General features: G+C 41.9%; 1 protein-coding gene across 3 annotated transcripts in view; it reads left to right on the forward strand.

Moving 5' to 3' along the window:
- SNX9 (sorting nexin 9) overlaps window positions 1-14647 on the forward strand; it is a 107185-nt gene that overhangs the window by 74430 nt on the left and 18108 nt on the right. For all 3 annotated transcript variants that reach the window (XM_047732867.1, XM_047732869.1, XM_047732868.1), the window contains 4 exons: window positions 779-904; window positions 1024-1141; window positions 9632-9762; window positions 14156-14259. In XM_047732867.1, coding sequence (XP_047588823.1) covers window positions 779-904; window positions 1024-1141; window positions 9632-9762; window positions 14156-14259 — 479 coding nt within the window. The remainder of the gene's footprint in view (window positions 1-778; window positions 905-1023; window positions 1142-9631; window positions 9763-14155; window positions 14260-14647) is intronic.

The raw sequence follows: 14647 nt of genomic DNA on the forward strand, positions 1-14647 counted from the left end.
CCCTTCCCACTGCACTGGTAATAATTAGTCTTTTCCTCCAGTAAACCAGCTGTCCGGTCACAGGAAGGAGCAAGCAAATGAAGGCTAGGAGTTAGTGACACCGTAAAGAATCTCTCTCTTGGAATAACTTGATTATTACACACTATGACACAGGCTCTCTGGGTTCACCCAGATGTTGATTGCTGATAGATTTTCTTTCTAAGCATTATCTAGTGCTGTATTTCCAGATGAATTCTGGAGAAGAGAACTCTGGCTGTCTTTGGACCCTAACGACTTACTCCAGTAACTATAGGGTGGGGGCAGGGTTGAGTGTAATCACCACAGGCCCAAACAAGGAGGAGGAAACATCTGGTCTTACTCTATAACCTCTGGGTCCTAGGAAATTTGATAAAATGCAAAAATCACACTGGATTTTTTTTATTATTACTTGTTCCTACATCTTTGAAAAGATGGGAATTTTTTTTTAAACTAGCCCTTCATCACATAGAACTAGACAACTGGACTAGAGAGGGGGAAATTGTGTTCTGTCCTGCACTACCATGGAGGAGAGGGAAACAGAGCTCTCTTCTCCATGGCCTGAGATGTCCACATGGAGAGCTAGCAAGTGTGTCTCTAAATATAACATTATTAGGAACAGAGAGCATTCATAGAGTTTTTCAAAGAGCAAGAACGACCGTCCAAAAGACTTGTAGTCCTGACAAGAATCATTTGATGATTTATATCAAACATATTATTTTTCCATATAACAAAATTAACTCTCCCTGAAACGTTTTTGTAGGTTGGAGATTATGGCCCAATGTGGGTCTATCCTACCTCTACATTTGACTGTGTGGTAGCAGATCCCAGGAAAGGCTCCAAAATGTACGGTCTGAAAAGCTACATTGAATATCAGTTAACACCTACTGTGAGTATCTGAGTTACCAAAAACAGACTCATGCTTGCATTCCTAGCAAAAATGTGCTTTTTCTTCATTTTCCGTAGTTGACATTGGTAACGTTTTCTTCTCTTTCCCTTGTATTATAGAACACTAATCGATCTGTAAACCACAGGTATAAGCACTTTGACTGGTTATATGAACGTCTCCTGGTTAAGTTCGGGTCAGCCATTCCAATCCCGTCTCTTCCAGATAAGCAAGTCACAGGTGAGTGCGTGTGACGCTCAGGATGACAAGTAACGAGACAGTGGGTAGAGCATCTGTCCTAATGTAAATCAGTAATGAATTTTCATCTTCTGGAAGAATAAGACGTGTGAGTTTGGAAAATACTGTACATCCGTATATACTGTATATAGTATATACACCTAAAATACTGTGCATCCGTATATACTACGTATAGTATATACACCTCACGAGAAGGTTTCATAAAATTCTCTGTCAGAGTTCTTGTATACGTAGCTTAAGTTCTAGCGAAGTCATTGTGTCGTCCTTGCTACACGATGTCTTGTGAAAGAAATATGTGAATTCTTTAAATATGAAAAATGACACCTGGGAAAATAGAAACGATCCAAATAGCCTGAAAGGGAAGTAAAAAACGTCTGATCCAAATGATGCTGTGGAGTCCGGCCGTGTTGCTCTCATTGGCAGTGGGGACGCGTCCGGTACAGGAGCTGCGGAGCTTCCAGGCACTAACGTAGAAGTTGTCGGGTTTTCCGCTAAGTATTCTGGCAACTATTCGTATCTAAGTGTTTTTGTTTCTCATTGATTATGACTCCGTCCCTTTTCTTATTTATTTAAAGTGTCCTGTGTCCCTTGCTCCCCCTGCCTCACGTGATCTTCTGGTAGATAATTCACAGCTCCTGTAAACACACAGAGTATTGGTTCCTGTCTGCTTTGAGAAGTGTCGCGGGTTTGTTTTTTTTTTTTAACCTCCAGCCTTGTACAGCACCTGGAATATCAGTACTCAGGACTCAGTATGTTTGTCTTGGAATTAATACGGAAAGAAGCTGAGCTTTACTGGAGATGAGGAAGAGTTTTAACACGGGGCTAGAAGATTTGCAGCTAAATGAAACTAGTAGGTATAGAGGGTCAAGGCCTAAAAGGTCCGCGCTGGAGGGGTCCCGAAGGAAGAGCGATCTCGCAGGGCTGACCCAAGCCCAGAGGGGGGACGTGTGGAGTCCGTGAAGGAAGGCTTCTTTCCTGGGGGTCAGGGAGGACAGAGCAGGCTGAGTCCTCACTCAGCGGGAGCTGAGGTGGTCGTTGGAGAGCGAGTCCGGCAACCGATGGCCGAGCCAGCTCCAGACGCTTCCAGGGTCGTGGAGACGGGTATCCCCTATGCACCGCTGGTGCACATCTCACGGCCTAGCTGGTCGGCAGGCTCTGCTCCACACTGCGCAAACAGGACCTGGAATCTGATGCCAGAGCTTGAACGAGTTCCCTGAGGATAAGAACACCAGTCTCCTTAAAACTTTACTTTGTGCTTTACTTTGGTGTATGTTTAGGTTTCTCTGAAATTTTTTGAAGTTTTGTTTTTACAGAAGTTGTTTTGGTTGTGGCGTTTTGGTTTGTTTTTTTTTTCTGGAAAACTTGCCAAAAATTCCAAACTTTGCAGAGCCAAGTGGGGCTGCCTTGCCCAGTGGCTGACACAGCCTGGCCGTCACCTGGGGTGGCTCCCCGTGTCCCTCGTGGAGCCAGGGCGGCCGGGGTGACATAGATGGGTCGCTGCTTCCTTCTACCCCAGGCGCTCACGGTTCCCATACTCACGGTCCCTCCTTACTGTTCGACATCACAGCTTTCCTTTTGCAAATATAAGTTGATTTCCATGAAGACTTCAGTCCTGCCTTTCTCCTTCTTTTCAAATTTCAGTCCATTCTCCTGAATTGTACATTCTCCTCTATCAGCTTGATGAGCACGATATGTGCTTCGTGGTGTCCAGGTAAACAGACTAATGAGCTGCTTGAGGGTTGTAGGGATTTCTTTCATCTTTTAGGCTTTAATACATTGTTTATTCTGGATCAAGATAACTCAGTGCTATTTTAAAACATCGTAGAGTCACAGTCCTCCCCCCATATGAAGGTTTGGTGTGTTTTTTTTTTCCCCAAGTGCAGGCCTGAAGCCAGGGGGGTGTCACAGAAAAGCGAGGAAGCAACAGCCGCTCAGTCTGAAGAAAGTTGAGCTTTGATTCACTGACTGGGATATGTGCCGAGGAAACCGAAAAGCACAGAAGCCACTTTATTTCTCCCTTCTCTCGTTTGCCTCCTGCCTGTGATCCCCACAAGATCATTATTATATAAACTCGCCTCTCACTCACATCCTGGAGAAAAGAGAAAGGAATGCCAACTAGATGATGTCATGATATTTCTGTGGACTTGATAATCAATCCATGAGAAACTCCCAGCTAGTGTTTTTTATTTGTTGATAGATTTTATTCTTTGTGAAATCATATTGAATGAATCTGGTTTTATTCCTGGGTGCAAACTGGTATACGCACATATTTGGCGAAAACCTAAGATTAGTTGGAAATGGGGAATCAGGAATCCCTCTCTTCTCCCGACCTTCTTTCTAGTTCTCTGGAACCTGATAGGAAAATCCTAACGAGCACAAAATAACTATCTGAAGTCAGAATTTGGAAACAAACCAGCAATGTCAGAAAATTTTTCAGGAATACTAAGCATCATCAGTTAATTAGTAAATTTCAGTTGATGAGTAGGTTATAAACACTTCACTTTCTTCGAAATGGAGAATTGAATATAACCCAGGTTCGTGCTGACTTACTGGGTCTTGTCTGCCCAGGAGGTGGGTCATCTTCTTTCCGAGGGGGTGAAACTTTGCTTCTTCATAGTTTAATCTTCTGTAGACTTGATTTCTACCTCCAGGAAATGCAGAAATTGAAGTGTCTGAATATATAGGAGTGACCAGACTCAGCATGCTGTTCATGTGACACCTTTTATGTAATGAGTTTCCTTGTGTGGATCTGTAGTGCTCTTCTCTCTAAAAGAAATCTGTGCTTACTTGTACTTGTAATTTCTAAAGGAAATACCAAATCTCTTAAAAATTTGTAAACTTCTATAGAGTAAATGACTCCTTTTGGTTTATAGTGTTGAGTTTTGACAACTACCACTATTCTTAACACCCATCACTATATGCAGCCATCACTCCCCCAAATTCCCTCGAGCTGCCCCTTTATATTCAGCCCCTCCCCCTAGATCTAACCTGTGATGTGCTTTTCATCTCTGTAATTTGCCTTTTCCAGAGTATTACTATAAATCCAAGCATATAGACCTACCTCAGGAAGCCAGAAAAAAATCTCAAACAACCTAACCTTACACCTAATGAGCTAGAAAAGAAAAGAACAAAGCCCAAAACCAGTAGAAAAAAGAAAATAATACAGGGCAGAAATAAATGAAATAGAAACTTAAAAAAAAAAAAAAAACAAACAATAGAACATATTGATGAAACTGGACCCTGGTTCCAAAAAAAAAACAAAAGGAAAATGGCAGCATTCAATGTATTGTTCTGGTGGTGGCTTCTTTCAGTTGGCATCATGCCTTTGAGATTCACGCATCTTGTGTGTATCTGTTTATCCGTTCACTCACTGGAAGACATTTGGGTTTCCAGTTTGGGGCATTTATAAACAAAGCTGCTAGAAGCACTTACATACAAGTTTTTGTATGAACGTTGAAGTTACCATTTCTCTTGGATGAATAACTAAGGGTAGAATGACAGGGTCATTTGGCAAGGATATGGTTCATGTTTAAGAAATTGCCAGACTGGGCGCCTGGGTGGCTCAGTGGGTTAAGCCGCTGCCTTCGGCTCAGGTCATGATCTCAGGGTCCTGGGATTGAGTCCCACATCGGGCTCTCTGCTCAGCAAGAAGCCTGCTTCCCTCTCTCTCTCTCTGCCTGCCTCTTTGTCTACTTGTGATCTCTCTCTGTCAAATAAATAAATAAAATCTTTAAAAAAAAAAAAAAAAGAAATTGCCAGACTGTCTTCCAGAGTGGCTCTACCATCTTGGAACCCCCACCAGCAGTGGGTGAGAGTTTCGGGGGCTCCACATCCTAACTTGCACTTTTTGATAGTGTTAGTTTTTCTCTTTTCTAACAAGTCTGTTAGATATGTAGTAGTACCTCATCATTGTTTTAATTTGCCTTTCCCTTGTAACTAACGGTACTGAACATCTTTTCATGTGCTCCTTTCCCTTCCATATTTCTCTGGTGAAGTATCTGTTTAAATCTTTTGCCCATTTCTCTTTAGGTTGTTTTCTTACTATTAAATTTTGAGAAATCTTTATATTCTGGAAACAAGTCCTCTGTCATGTAATGTGATTTGCAAATAATTTGTCTGGTCTTGTCTTTCTCACAACACTGTCTTTTGCATAACAAAAGCTTTTTATTTAAATGAAGTGCAAAGTACCATTTGTTTCTTTTATGGATTGTGTTTCAGGTATCCTGATGTAAACCTCTTTGCCTAACCCAAGTTCCTGGTAATATTTTCTCCAGAGAGTTTTGTAGTTTTGGATACGTTTTGAGTGAGTGAGTGTGTAAGATGTGAAGTATCACAAGGCAGAAGTTTATGTCACGCATTGGGGTATCCAGTAGTTCTAGCACTCTCCGTTGGAGAGAGTATTCTGTCTCTGTTGAATTTCCTTTGCATTTTGTCAAAAATCAATTGAACACTTGTGTGGTTTTATTTCTGGACTGTATTCTGTTTTATTGATTTATATGTCCATCCTTATGCCAATACCACACTGTCTTGATTAGTAAATCTTTAAATCAGGTGGTGTAAATGCTCCAGCTTGGTTCTTTTTCAAAATAATTTTGGACTGTTTTTTCATCTGCCTTTCCATATAAATTTGAGTCAATTTGTAGATATCTATATATCTCTATTTGACGGGTGTATGTACAGCTTGTGACTGTTATGATCTTCCTGATGTAGTAACTCTTCTGTAATTATGAAATGCATCCTTTTGTCTCTAGTAAAATTTCCTGTCTTAAAATCTATTTTGTCTGGTATTTATTAATATAATCACTCTGGTTCTGTTACAGTTACTGTGTGCAAGTATCTTTTCCCATCTTTTACTTTCAGTCTGTTAGTGTCTTTGAGTCTGTGTCTCTTGTTGACGACATTGTTGGAGCTTGCTTTTTTCTCAAGTCTGGCAACCTCTACATTTTGATTAGAGTTTTTGGGCCATTCATATTTAATGATTATTGACCCATTTAGACTTATATTTGCCATTTTGATATTTTCTCTGTGTCATGTATTCCTCTGGTCTTCTTTACTGCCTTTATTTTGTGTTAAATATTTTCTAATATGCTGTTCTAATTCCTCTGATTTTTCCACTAAATTTTCAAAATTATTTTCTTAGCGGTTGCCTCAGTGGATGCAATACGCATCTTTCTGGAATGTCACAATGCAGTTCATATTCATATTCGATTCTAGTAAAACTCATAGAAACTTCTCTCCAGTATAGCTCTGTTTCCCTCTCTTTTTATGCTCTTATCATTGTATATTTTATATCAATATGTTATAAATTGAACAATATGGTGTGATAATTTCTGCTTTCTACAGTCTTGTGTCTTTTAAAGAAGTTAGGAGAAGAAACTAGAAAAAATGCATCTCTTATGTTAATTGACATATTTCTGGTGCTCTTCATTTCTCTCTGTGAATTTGGGTAATTTCCTTTTAGCCTGAGGTAGTATTTTTTTAGCCTGAAGGACTTCCTGTAATATTTCTTTAACACAGGTCTGCTATGGGTTAATTCTTGCATCTTTGTTTATCTGGGGATGTCTTCGTTTTGCCTTTATTTTGGAAGTGTAGGTGTACTGGTTGTAGAATTCATGGCTGACAGTTTTCCTTTCAGCCTGATGAATTTGTCTTTCCCCTGCTTCTGACCTCCATGGTGTCAGTCAGATGACTACTGACAGATTTCTGCTGACCACACACACACACACCATACATCATGAGGCATTTTTCATTCGTTTCTGCCAAGATTTTGTTTCTGCCTTTCAGCAGTTTGATTCTGCTGTATCTTGGTGTGATTATCTTCATATTCATCCTATCCAGGTTTGTTGAGCTTCTTAGAAGTACAGGTTAAAGTTTTCCATCAAATTTGGGAAACATTCCCCTGTTATTTCTTCAGATATTTTTTCTTCTTCTTTCTCACTTCTCCTTTGGGGATTTCCATTACCAGTACCTTGGTGTGCTTTATGTTTTCTTCTTTTTTTTTTTTTTTTAAATTTTATTTATTTATTTGACAGACAGAGATCACAAGTAGGCAGAGGCAGGCAGAGACAGAGGGGGAGGTAGGCTCCCTGCTGAGCATAGAGCCCAATGCGGGACTTGATCCCAGAACCGTGAGATCATGACCTGAGCAGAAGGCAGAGGCTTAACCCACTGAGCCCCCCAGGTGCCCTGCTTTATGTTTTCCGGGGCCTGTTCATTGTGCTTCCTTTTTTGTTTTTGTTTTTGTTTCCTCTCTGTTCTTCAGACTAGGTAACTTTATTGATCTGCAGATTCCCACATTCTTTCTTCTGTCACCTTAAATCTGCATTTGAGCCCCAAGAGTGATTTCTTAATTTCAGTTATTGTATTTTCAACTCCCCAACTTTTCATTTTAATTTTTTATAAGTTCTGTCTTTTTCCTGAGAATCTTTGTTGTGATTTTATGTCCTGTGTCTCTTTGCATTTTTTTTTTTTTTTAAAGGCTCCTTGCTTGAGCAGAGAGCCCGATGCAGGGCTTGATCCCAGGACCCTGAGATCATGACCTGAGCTGAAGGCAGAGGCTTTAACCCAGAGCCACCCAGGCACCCCCTCTTTACATTTTTTAACATGACTTCCTTTAGTTCTTTGAGTGTATTTCTAGAAGCTGCTTTGTCTACTAAATTCAACATCCAGAGGCATTTAGAGACAGTTTCTGTTGACTACATTTTTGTTGGTACGGGTCATGCCTTGCTGGTTCTTTGCACATCTCTTAATATTTTGTTGAAAACGGAACAGTTCAGAGAATATATTTTAGCAGTTCTCGATTCTGATTTTTCCTCTCTGAAGGTTGTTTCTACTTTATGTTTATTGGTTTATTTGGTAAGTAACTTGCTCAGGCTAAGTCTCTGAAATCTCTCTTCCTTAAAGTTCAGTGATTTTTGTGGTTTTTTTTTCTGTAAGTTTGGCTTCCTGGGGTTCACCCTTATGTCTGTGTAGATTAGTGGTAAGCCTGCCTCAAGCCACTAAGGCTTCTGTCCTCTACTGATGGATCTCCGTGTGGGTAGGAGACTGCATTCAGAGCTCAGATGATTTTCAAGTTGGCTGTCCTGGCTTTCACTTTTTTGTGGGCCTCCTTGTGTCTCCTTCACAAGTGTGTGCAGCCTACAGCGTCGGCCAGGAGTGTGTGGCTGGCTTGGATCCCATCCGGCCTGCACTGTTTCTGCACACAGCCTCAGCCTGGAATATGGTTGGCCCAACTGTGCAACCTTGGCTAGTGGAGTCACTGGCCCCTTCTGTTCACTGGCCTCTGGATTGTCCCTGCCACCACTACTGAGCATGGGCATGTCCCCCCACTCCACATCAGGCCAGCCTCTCACCTCACCAGGGGACCTGCTGTAGCTGGTCTTCACGGCCTGCCTTTACTGGCAGACCTTCCATGTCCACTGAGGAGAGGGTGGGGAGGCCCAGGGGCAGCCGGAGGGAGATAGTAGCCGCCCCACTCCAGAGTGCCACAGATTTCCACACTTCTTGCGTAAAGTTCAGCAGATTTGCAAATATAAATACTTCTCAGATGGCTGTTGGCCTTTGGTTGATTTCCAGAACACTTACTTTTGGTGGGTTCTCTCCAGCTTTAGAATTGTTTTAGGGGGATGGGAATAGCTGATTGCCTTGCTCGACTATAGCTAGCCTTTTACCTAATAGTGGTTTTGTTTGGGAGGTTTATAAATACGTTCAGTGTTCACATGATGACTGCTATGTCAGGCTTGTTAAGCTGACTTTCTGCTCTTAAAACAGAAATATCACTCATTAAGCTATGTTTTAGAATGGTCATAAGTTCTGAGATGGTAGATGGTAGCTTGCACTACTGCATTCATGAAAAATGTCTTTTTCTGTTTTTGGCTTAAGTAATTTTTAAAAAAACCAAACAGAATAAAGAGCTACAGTCCTGAGTTACTTTTCATAAATACTAAATTTAAGTTTGTGTATCTGAGATTATATTGTGTTGGGACATATTTTTATAAATACAGAAATTTTATGCCTTTTGTAAGAATTACTTATTAAATTCTGTTTTCTCACCCCCTTTCCTGCCTATAGAGTTTCATGTGGTCACACAGAATTTGAGATCGTCTTCATTTATCAGACAAATTTTCTCATACCTAGATAAGATTTGCTTTTGAATTTGAGTACTTATGGATCTTTGAAGAAAATCGCACTTTGTGGCTGTGATTTTTCTTGTCACAATTAAAAAGTTTCTTAATTTGTTAAATCAGAATCTCATTCTTAAAAACTAAAATGTCTGTCATACCTTTCCCATGTCTCTCTGAGCATTCGCTGTATTACAGCTTGTTTTTAGGTTAGTGAAAAATTGCCATGGTCTTTACCTGTTACTACCTTACTTTCTACCAAGCACCCAGTAGATACAAATGGCTTTTCCTTTGTGTGACGGTAATTTGCTTTACAGCGTGCTCCGAGTCACTCTTGCTGTTTCCCTTCCAGGTCGCTTCGAAGAAGAGTTCATCAAAATGCGCATGGAGAGGCTCCAGGCGTGGATGACCAGGATGTGTCGGCACCCAGTGATCTCAGAAAGCGAGCTTTTCCAGCAGTTTCTAAATTTCCGAGATGAAAAGGTAGGCCATGTTCTTATGATAGTCTTCGGTCATATTCAGAATCGTCACGTTCACATCAATTTTATGTCTGAAAGTTAAAACTATGTCGGTTAGCTATTTCTCATTTCCTCCAAAGATAAGAGGGGACCGAAACCTTAGTCCTCCTGTGGGAAGTTAGTCACACTATGAGGAAGAATGCTTGCCCGAGTGGTTTCCATAAATTTGGGAATGGCCCAGAGTGGGCAGGAGGTGAAAGATATGATAGGGTGAGGATTTTTTTCCCTAGATGCTTCTAAAAATAGGAGAGGCCCCAAACTATGCAGGATATTATCCACATAAAGTGAGGGAGATAGAGTGAATGATTCCTTAAGATCGTGTTTTGACCTTGCAGTGTAATAATGTCATGAAAAAAAAGGTTCAGAAGTGGACCATCCTTCTCAAAACCGAGTCATTTTTCCAAAACTGTAGTTGCCCCTTCAGAGTAAATAATGCTGCTCTGTCTTTGTCCCCGTGGATACTCATTCTGCCGATGGCTGTGTGTTCTTTGTTGAGAATCAAGAAAACATTGGCTGTTTGACATCTCATTATTGTCTGCTTTGGAGATAGTTTTTTCTCTCTCAATAAGCTTTTACTCTATAGTCTATCTTTTTATTCTGTAGAGATGTTTTCTCTGTATTTCTCTCATAACAAATATCACATATCTTAGAAAACAATGCAAAGAGTGAAAGCGTAAGTTAGCTCAGATGCCAACAGCAGATACAAAATACATTACAATCCTAAGAAAAAAAGTCATGAGATTAGTTTCATGTTTAACCAAATACCAGAATATTATATACTTTGTTGGAACTTTCAGACAGAGATTTACTTGCTAAACTGCTTTGTAGTTCCTTACCCTTGTTCATGTGAACACATTTATGTGTTAGGTGTAATAAGGGCTCTGTGTGTGTTTACAGACGTAGGCACACACGTAACATAGTATGACTAATCGTGCCTCATCTTCAGTTGCTGCTGATTTCTAGACTCAGCAGGCTCACTCGAGTGGGTTGCATGTAACCAAGCCAGGAGCTGGGAAACGTGGAGGTGCTTCGTCCTTTCTTGTAGTCGTAGCTCTAGCCTTGCAAGGGGCCCAAGAAAACTCTGATTTCTCTGGTGAGCTGTCATGATCAGTCACAGTATTCCCTGTAACCACAGAGTAGTGAAACTGGGTTCTTCAAGGGAGTTCTGTCCATCCGTTTTGTTACTTTATAGACACAAAAACTGCATGCAGTCCCCTCCCAAGTTTATTGCCTTGAACAAAAGTCCTGGTTTTCTGAAGATTTGATTCAGAAAGCACTTCTGAAAGTTGTGTTTTGTACAAAATATTATTATTAAAAATAATCCATCTAGGGTGCCTGGGTGGCTCAGTTGGTTAGGCGACTGCCTTCAGCTCAGGTCATACCTGAATCCAATCCCACATTGGGCTCCCTGCCAGGCAGGGAGTCGGCTTCTCCCACTGACCTCTCCCTTCTCATGCTCTCTCTCTCTCTCATAAATAGAAATATATTTTTTAAAATAATAATAATAATAATACATCTAGACACTGGGGTTTTGGGTGGATTTGATAGAATAGGAAAAAGAAAGAACTTGGAGTCAGGACTCTGCTTCTAGCTCCTTCTGTGATCTTGGCCATGGCACTGAATCCCTGGTCACAGTTTCCTCATCTGCTAAATGACTGTGTAAAACTAGATAATCACTAAAAACTGTGACTCTTTGGCCAGAAGTAGCTTGTATAGATGGATGGATAGTATTTTTTCTGTTAATAGAAATAAATATTTAGTAAGATAGCTGGATGGAAGACATTACATATTTACATACCTGCAATAAATGAAAATGAAATGAAAGTCTGAAAAAACTGTCACAGCATAAAAATATACCTAGGAATAAGTATAAGAAAACGTACAGAGAAATGCTACATAAAAAACTGAAACGTTTTTGAGCAAAATAAAACCTAGCTAAGTGTGCCAGTACTGTTTCATGGATTGAGGAACGGAAAAGATGTTACATACGTGTGACAAATCAAAGCACTAAAAATAGCCAAGGTACTCTTGAAAAAGAATGAAGGGAGAGGGAGGAGGCCTTTTCTAGTTATGAAGACTCAATACAAAGCTGAACTAATGGTAAAGGCATGGTATTGGCATGAGGGTAGACTAACAGACCAGTGCAACAGAATAGAATGGACACTTGATTTATGGCAAAGATGGGGCTAAGTACAAGGGGGATAGGACAGCCTGTCCAGGGAATGGTGCCAGGTCAGCTGGATGGCGTCATTGAGGAAAAGTGAAATTCAGTCCCTACCTCATAATGATCTTCTGTTGATCTTGTTAGGGTTGACCCTGGAATTGTGGTTCTCTTGCTAAAACATGGCCTTATCTATGAAAGGTACTTACAGGTGAAATGATACGATGTCTGGGACCTCCAGTAAAATCTGAAAGTTCCAATAAAAAAATAAAATCCGCAAGAAGAAAATAAAAGGTAGAATGGAGGAGAATAGAAAACCCAGGACCAGCAAAATGTTGATACCTGTGACAGCTGAGTCTGGGCAGGATTAGACTTTTCTCTGTACTTTTAAACATCTTTGAATGTTTCCATTGTATAACTTTAAAAAAAAAAAAAAAGATCTGTTCCAGTTGGTTTGAAGGTCTAATGTGAAAGGCAGCATAATAAAGCTGTGAAAAGGTAGCCGGGGTGTGGGGGGATATCTTCATGCCCCTAAGGTAGGGAAGGATTTCTGAAATCTGACACAGAAATGACTGGTCACACGGGAAGGAAGAGGCTGATAAATTAGACTACATTCAGATGAAGAACCGCTGTGTGTCAGAAGAAGACTTTAAAGCTAAAAATGACCTAAAGATCTGAACTTCTATCACCAGCGAAGGGCTGTGTTTTTGAACATAAGAAAACCCATACAAATCCATAAGATAAGCCAGTAGAAGAAGAGATTTGGTAAGGTACCTTTCGTAAAAGAAAGGGTCTGGGTCATCCACAGAGGTAGGAAACGGCTTAACCTCCTCAGTCATCACGCACAGGCAAGGTAAACCTACAGTGAAAACCCCTGGGCCCCGGCCGGGACGGCGGACGTGAGAAGGAGCGAGAGACCAGGCTCCTGGCGGGCTGAGCGGCTTTCCCACAGAGCTGGCGGGCGTGCAGGTGGGCAAGAGCAGTTCGGAAAAGCGGCCGGCGTTACCCGCCACAGTGGAATGTTTTCCACCCACCTGGCAAATGGGTGCACGTGTGTCCCGGGAGACCTGGAATAGCAGCTGTGCTCGTCACGTGGGGGCCCAGGGTGGCGGGGGGGTCCCAGTAGGAGGATGGATAAATAAACTGGGGAGTGTCCCCAGAATGGAGCGTCGTGCCCCAGTGGCGTCCAGAGACAGGGCTCTGACAGCACTGTGGCCCTGACTCCTAAGCACAGCCTGAGCCCAGGACACCCGAGAACACACCCAGAGTGGTCTTCGGAAAAACCAGCAGACCCAGATGAGGGACGTGCACTTAGATCACGCGGCTTGGAAGGAACGTGAGGAACTGGGCGGCGTTAAAGAGAAGATAACTGGTCACCTCAGTGCAGGAGGGAAGGGGTGGTGATTGGGAAGGGACACGAGGGGGCTTCTGGAATGCTCGCTTTTTTCTCTTGGCCTTGGGGTAGTTTACACACATACTCACTTTGTGAGAATTGGTTGCTGTGCACTAGTGTTTGGGGCACTTTTTTTTTTTTTTTTTAAGATTTTATTTATTTATTTGACAGAGAGACGAAGAGATCACAAGTAGGCAGAGAGGCAGGCAGAGAGAGAGGAGGAAGCAGGCTCCCCACCGAGCAGAGAGCCCGATGCGGGGCTTAATCCCAGGACCCTGGGATCATGACCTGAGCCAAAGGCAGAGACCCAACCCACTGACCCACCCAGGCACCCCCCTTTTTTTAAAAAGATTTTATTTGGGGGCACTTTTCTATGTATATATAGAGCTATATATTTATAGGTGTATCTTGCAAAAATAGGGTTTTTTTTTAAATAGCTTATGCTATTGGTTCCTATCTTGTGTTTTAGAAAAGTTTTTGTCTTTTTCAGAAAACATTTAACCTGCAACTTTGAGGCCCTTATTCAGGATTTGTAGGGGTGCTCATGTTCACTGTGTTCCATTGCTGTGCACGGGGAAAGAAAGTGATGGAACTCCAGCTCACCAGGACCCCTCGCACCTCGGCACTGTTCGCATACCGAGATTGCATTTGGGACGTACAGATGTCCCACGGTACAGAGGACAGTGGCCTGGAGCTGCTGCTGAAAATTAGAGCTAGTCTGTCAGCGAGCTGATTGCCTGAGGGAGTGGAAAGACCAGTTTGACTCCGCTCTCCACTGTGACATTATAATGTTCTTCTTTGCAGGAATGGAAAAGTGGGAAGAGGAAGGCCGAGAGAGATGAGCTGGTGGGAGTTATGATATTTTCCACCATGGAACCAGAGGCACCCGACTTGGACTTAATAGAAATGTGAGCGCTGTTGTCATACTTGCCTTCTTCCCAGCCCGGGCCCCTCCTGTGCTCGCAGGCCTCCGAAGGTGTGACCGAGGGCAGCTGGAGTGAGGGGTGTGTCTGTGGGAACGTGTGGGGACCACAGTCAGGTGACCGGGAAAACCTCCCTTGCACAGGAAAGCACGGTGTTTTTAGCTGTAGCATCAGATTAAAATCTGCTTCCTTTTTACCTTGAAGTCTGTGGTTTCCTAGCAGACAACAGTGTTTCTAGTCATTTCTAATAAAGCACGATAAAGCAAAGTAGCCCAGAGCCAGCGCACACCCACGTAATTGTGAGCAAAGCAGAAGTCTCTGAACATCACCTTGAAAGAAGCAAATGTCAGCCTGCTTTTTTGTGCTATTTTTC

The sequence above is a fragment of the Lutra lutra genome, chromosome 6 (genome assembly GCF_902655055.1).
Source record: "Lutra lutra chromosome 6, mLutLut1.2, whole genome shotgun sequence".
NCBI lineage: Eukaryota > Metazoa > Chordata > Mammalia > Carnivora > Mustelidae > Lutra > Lutra lutra.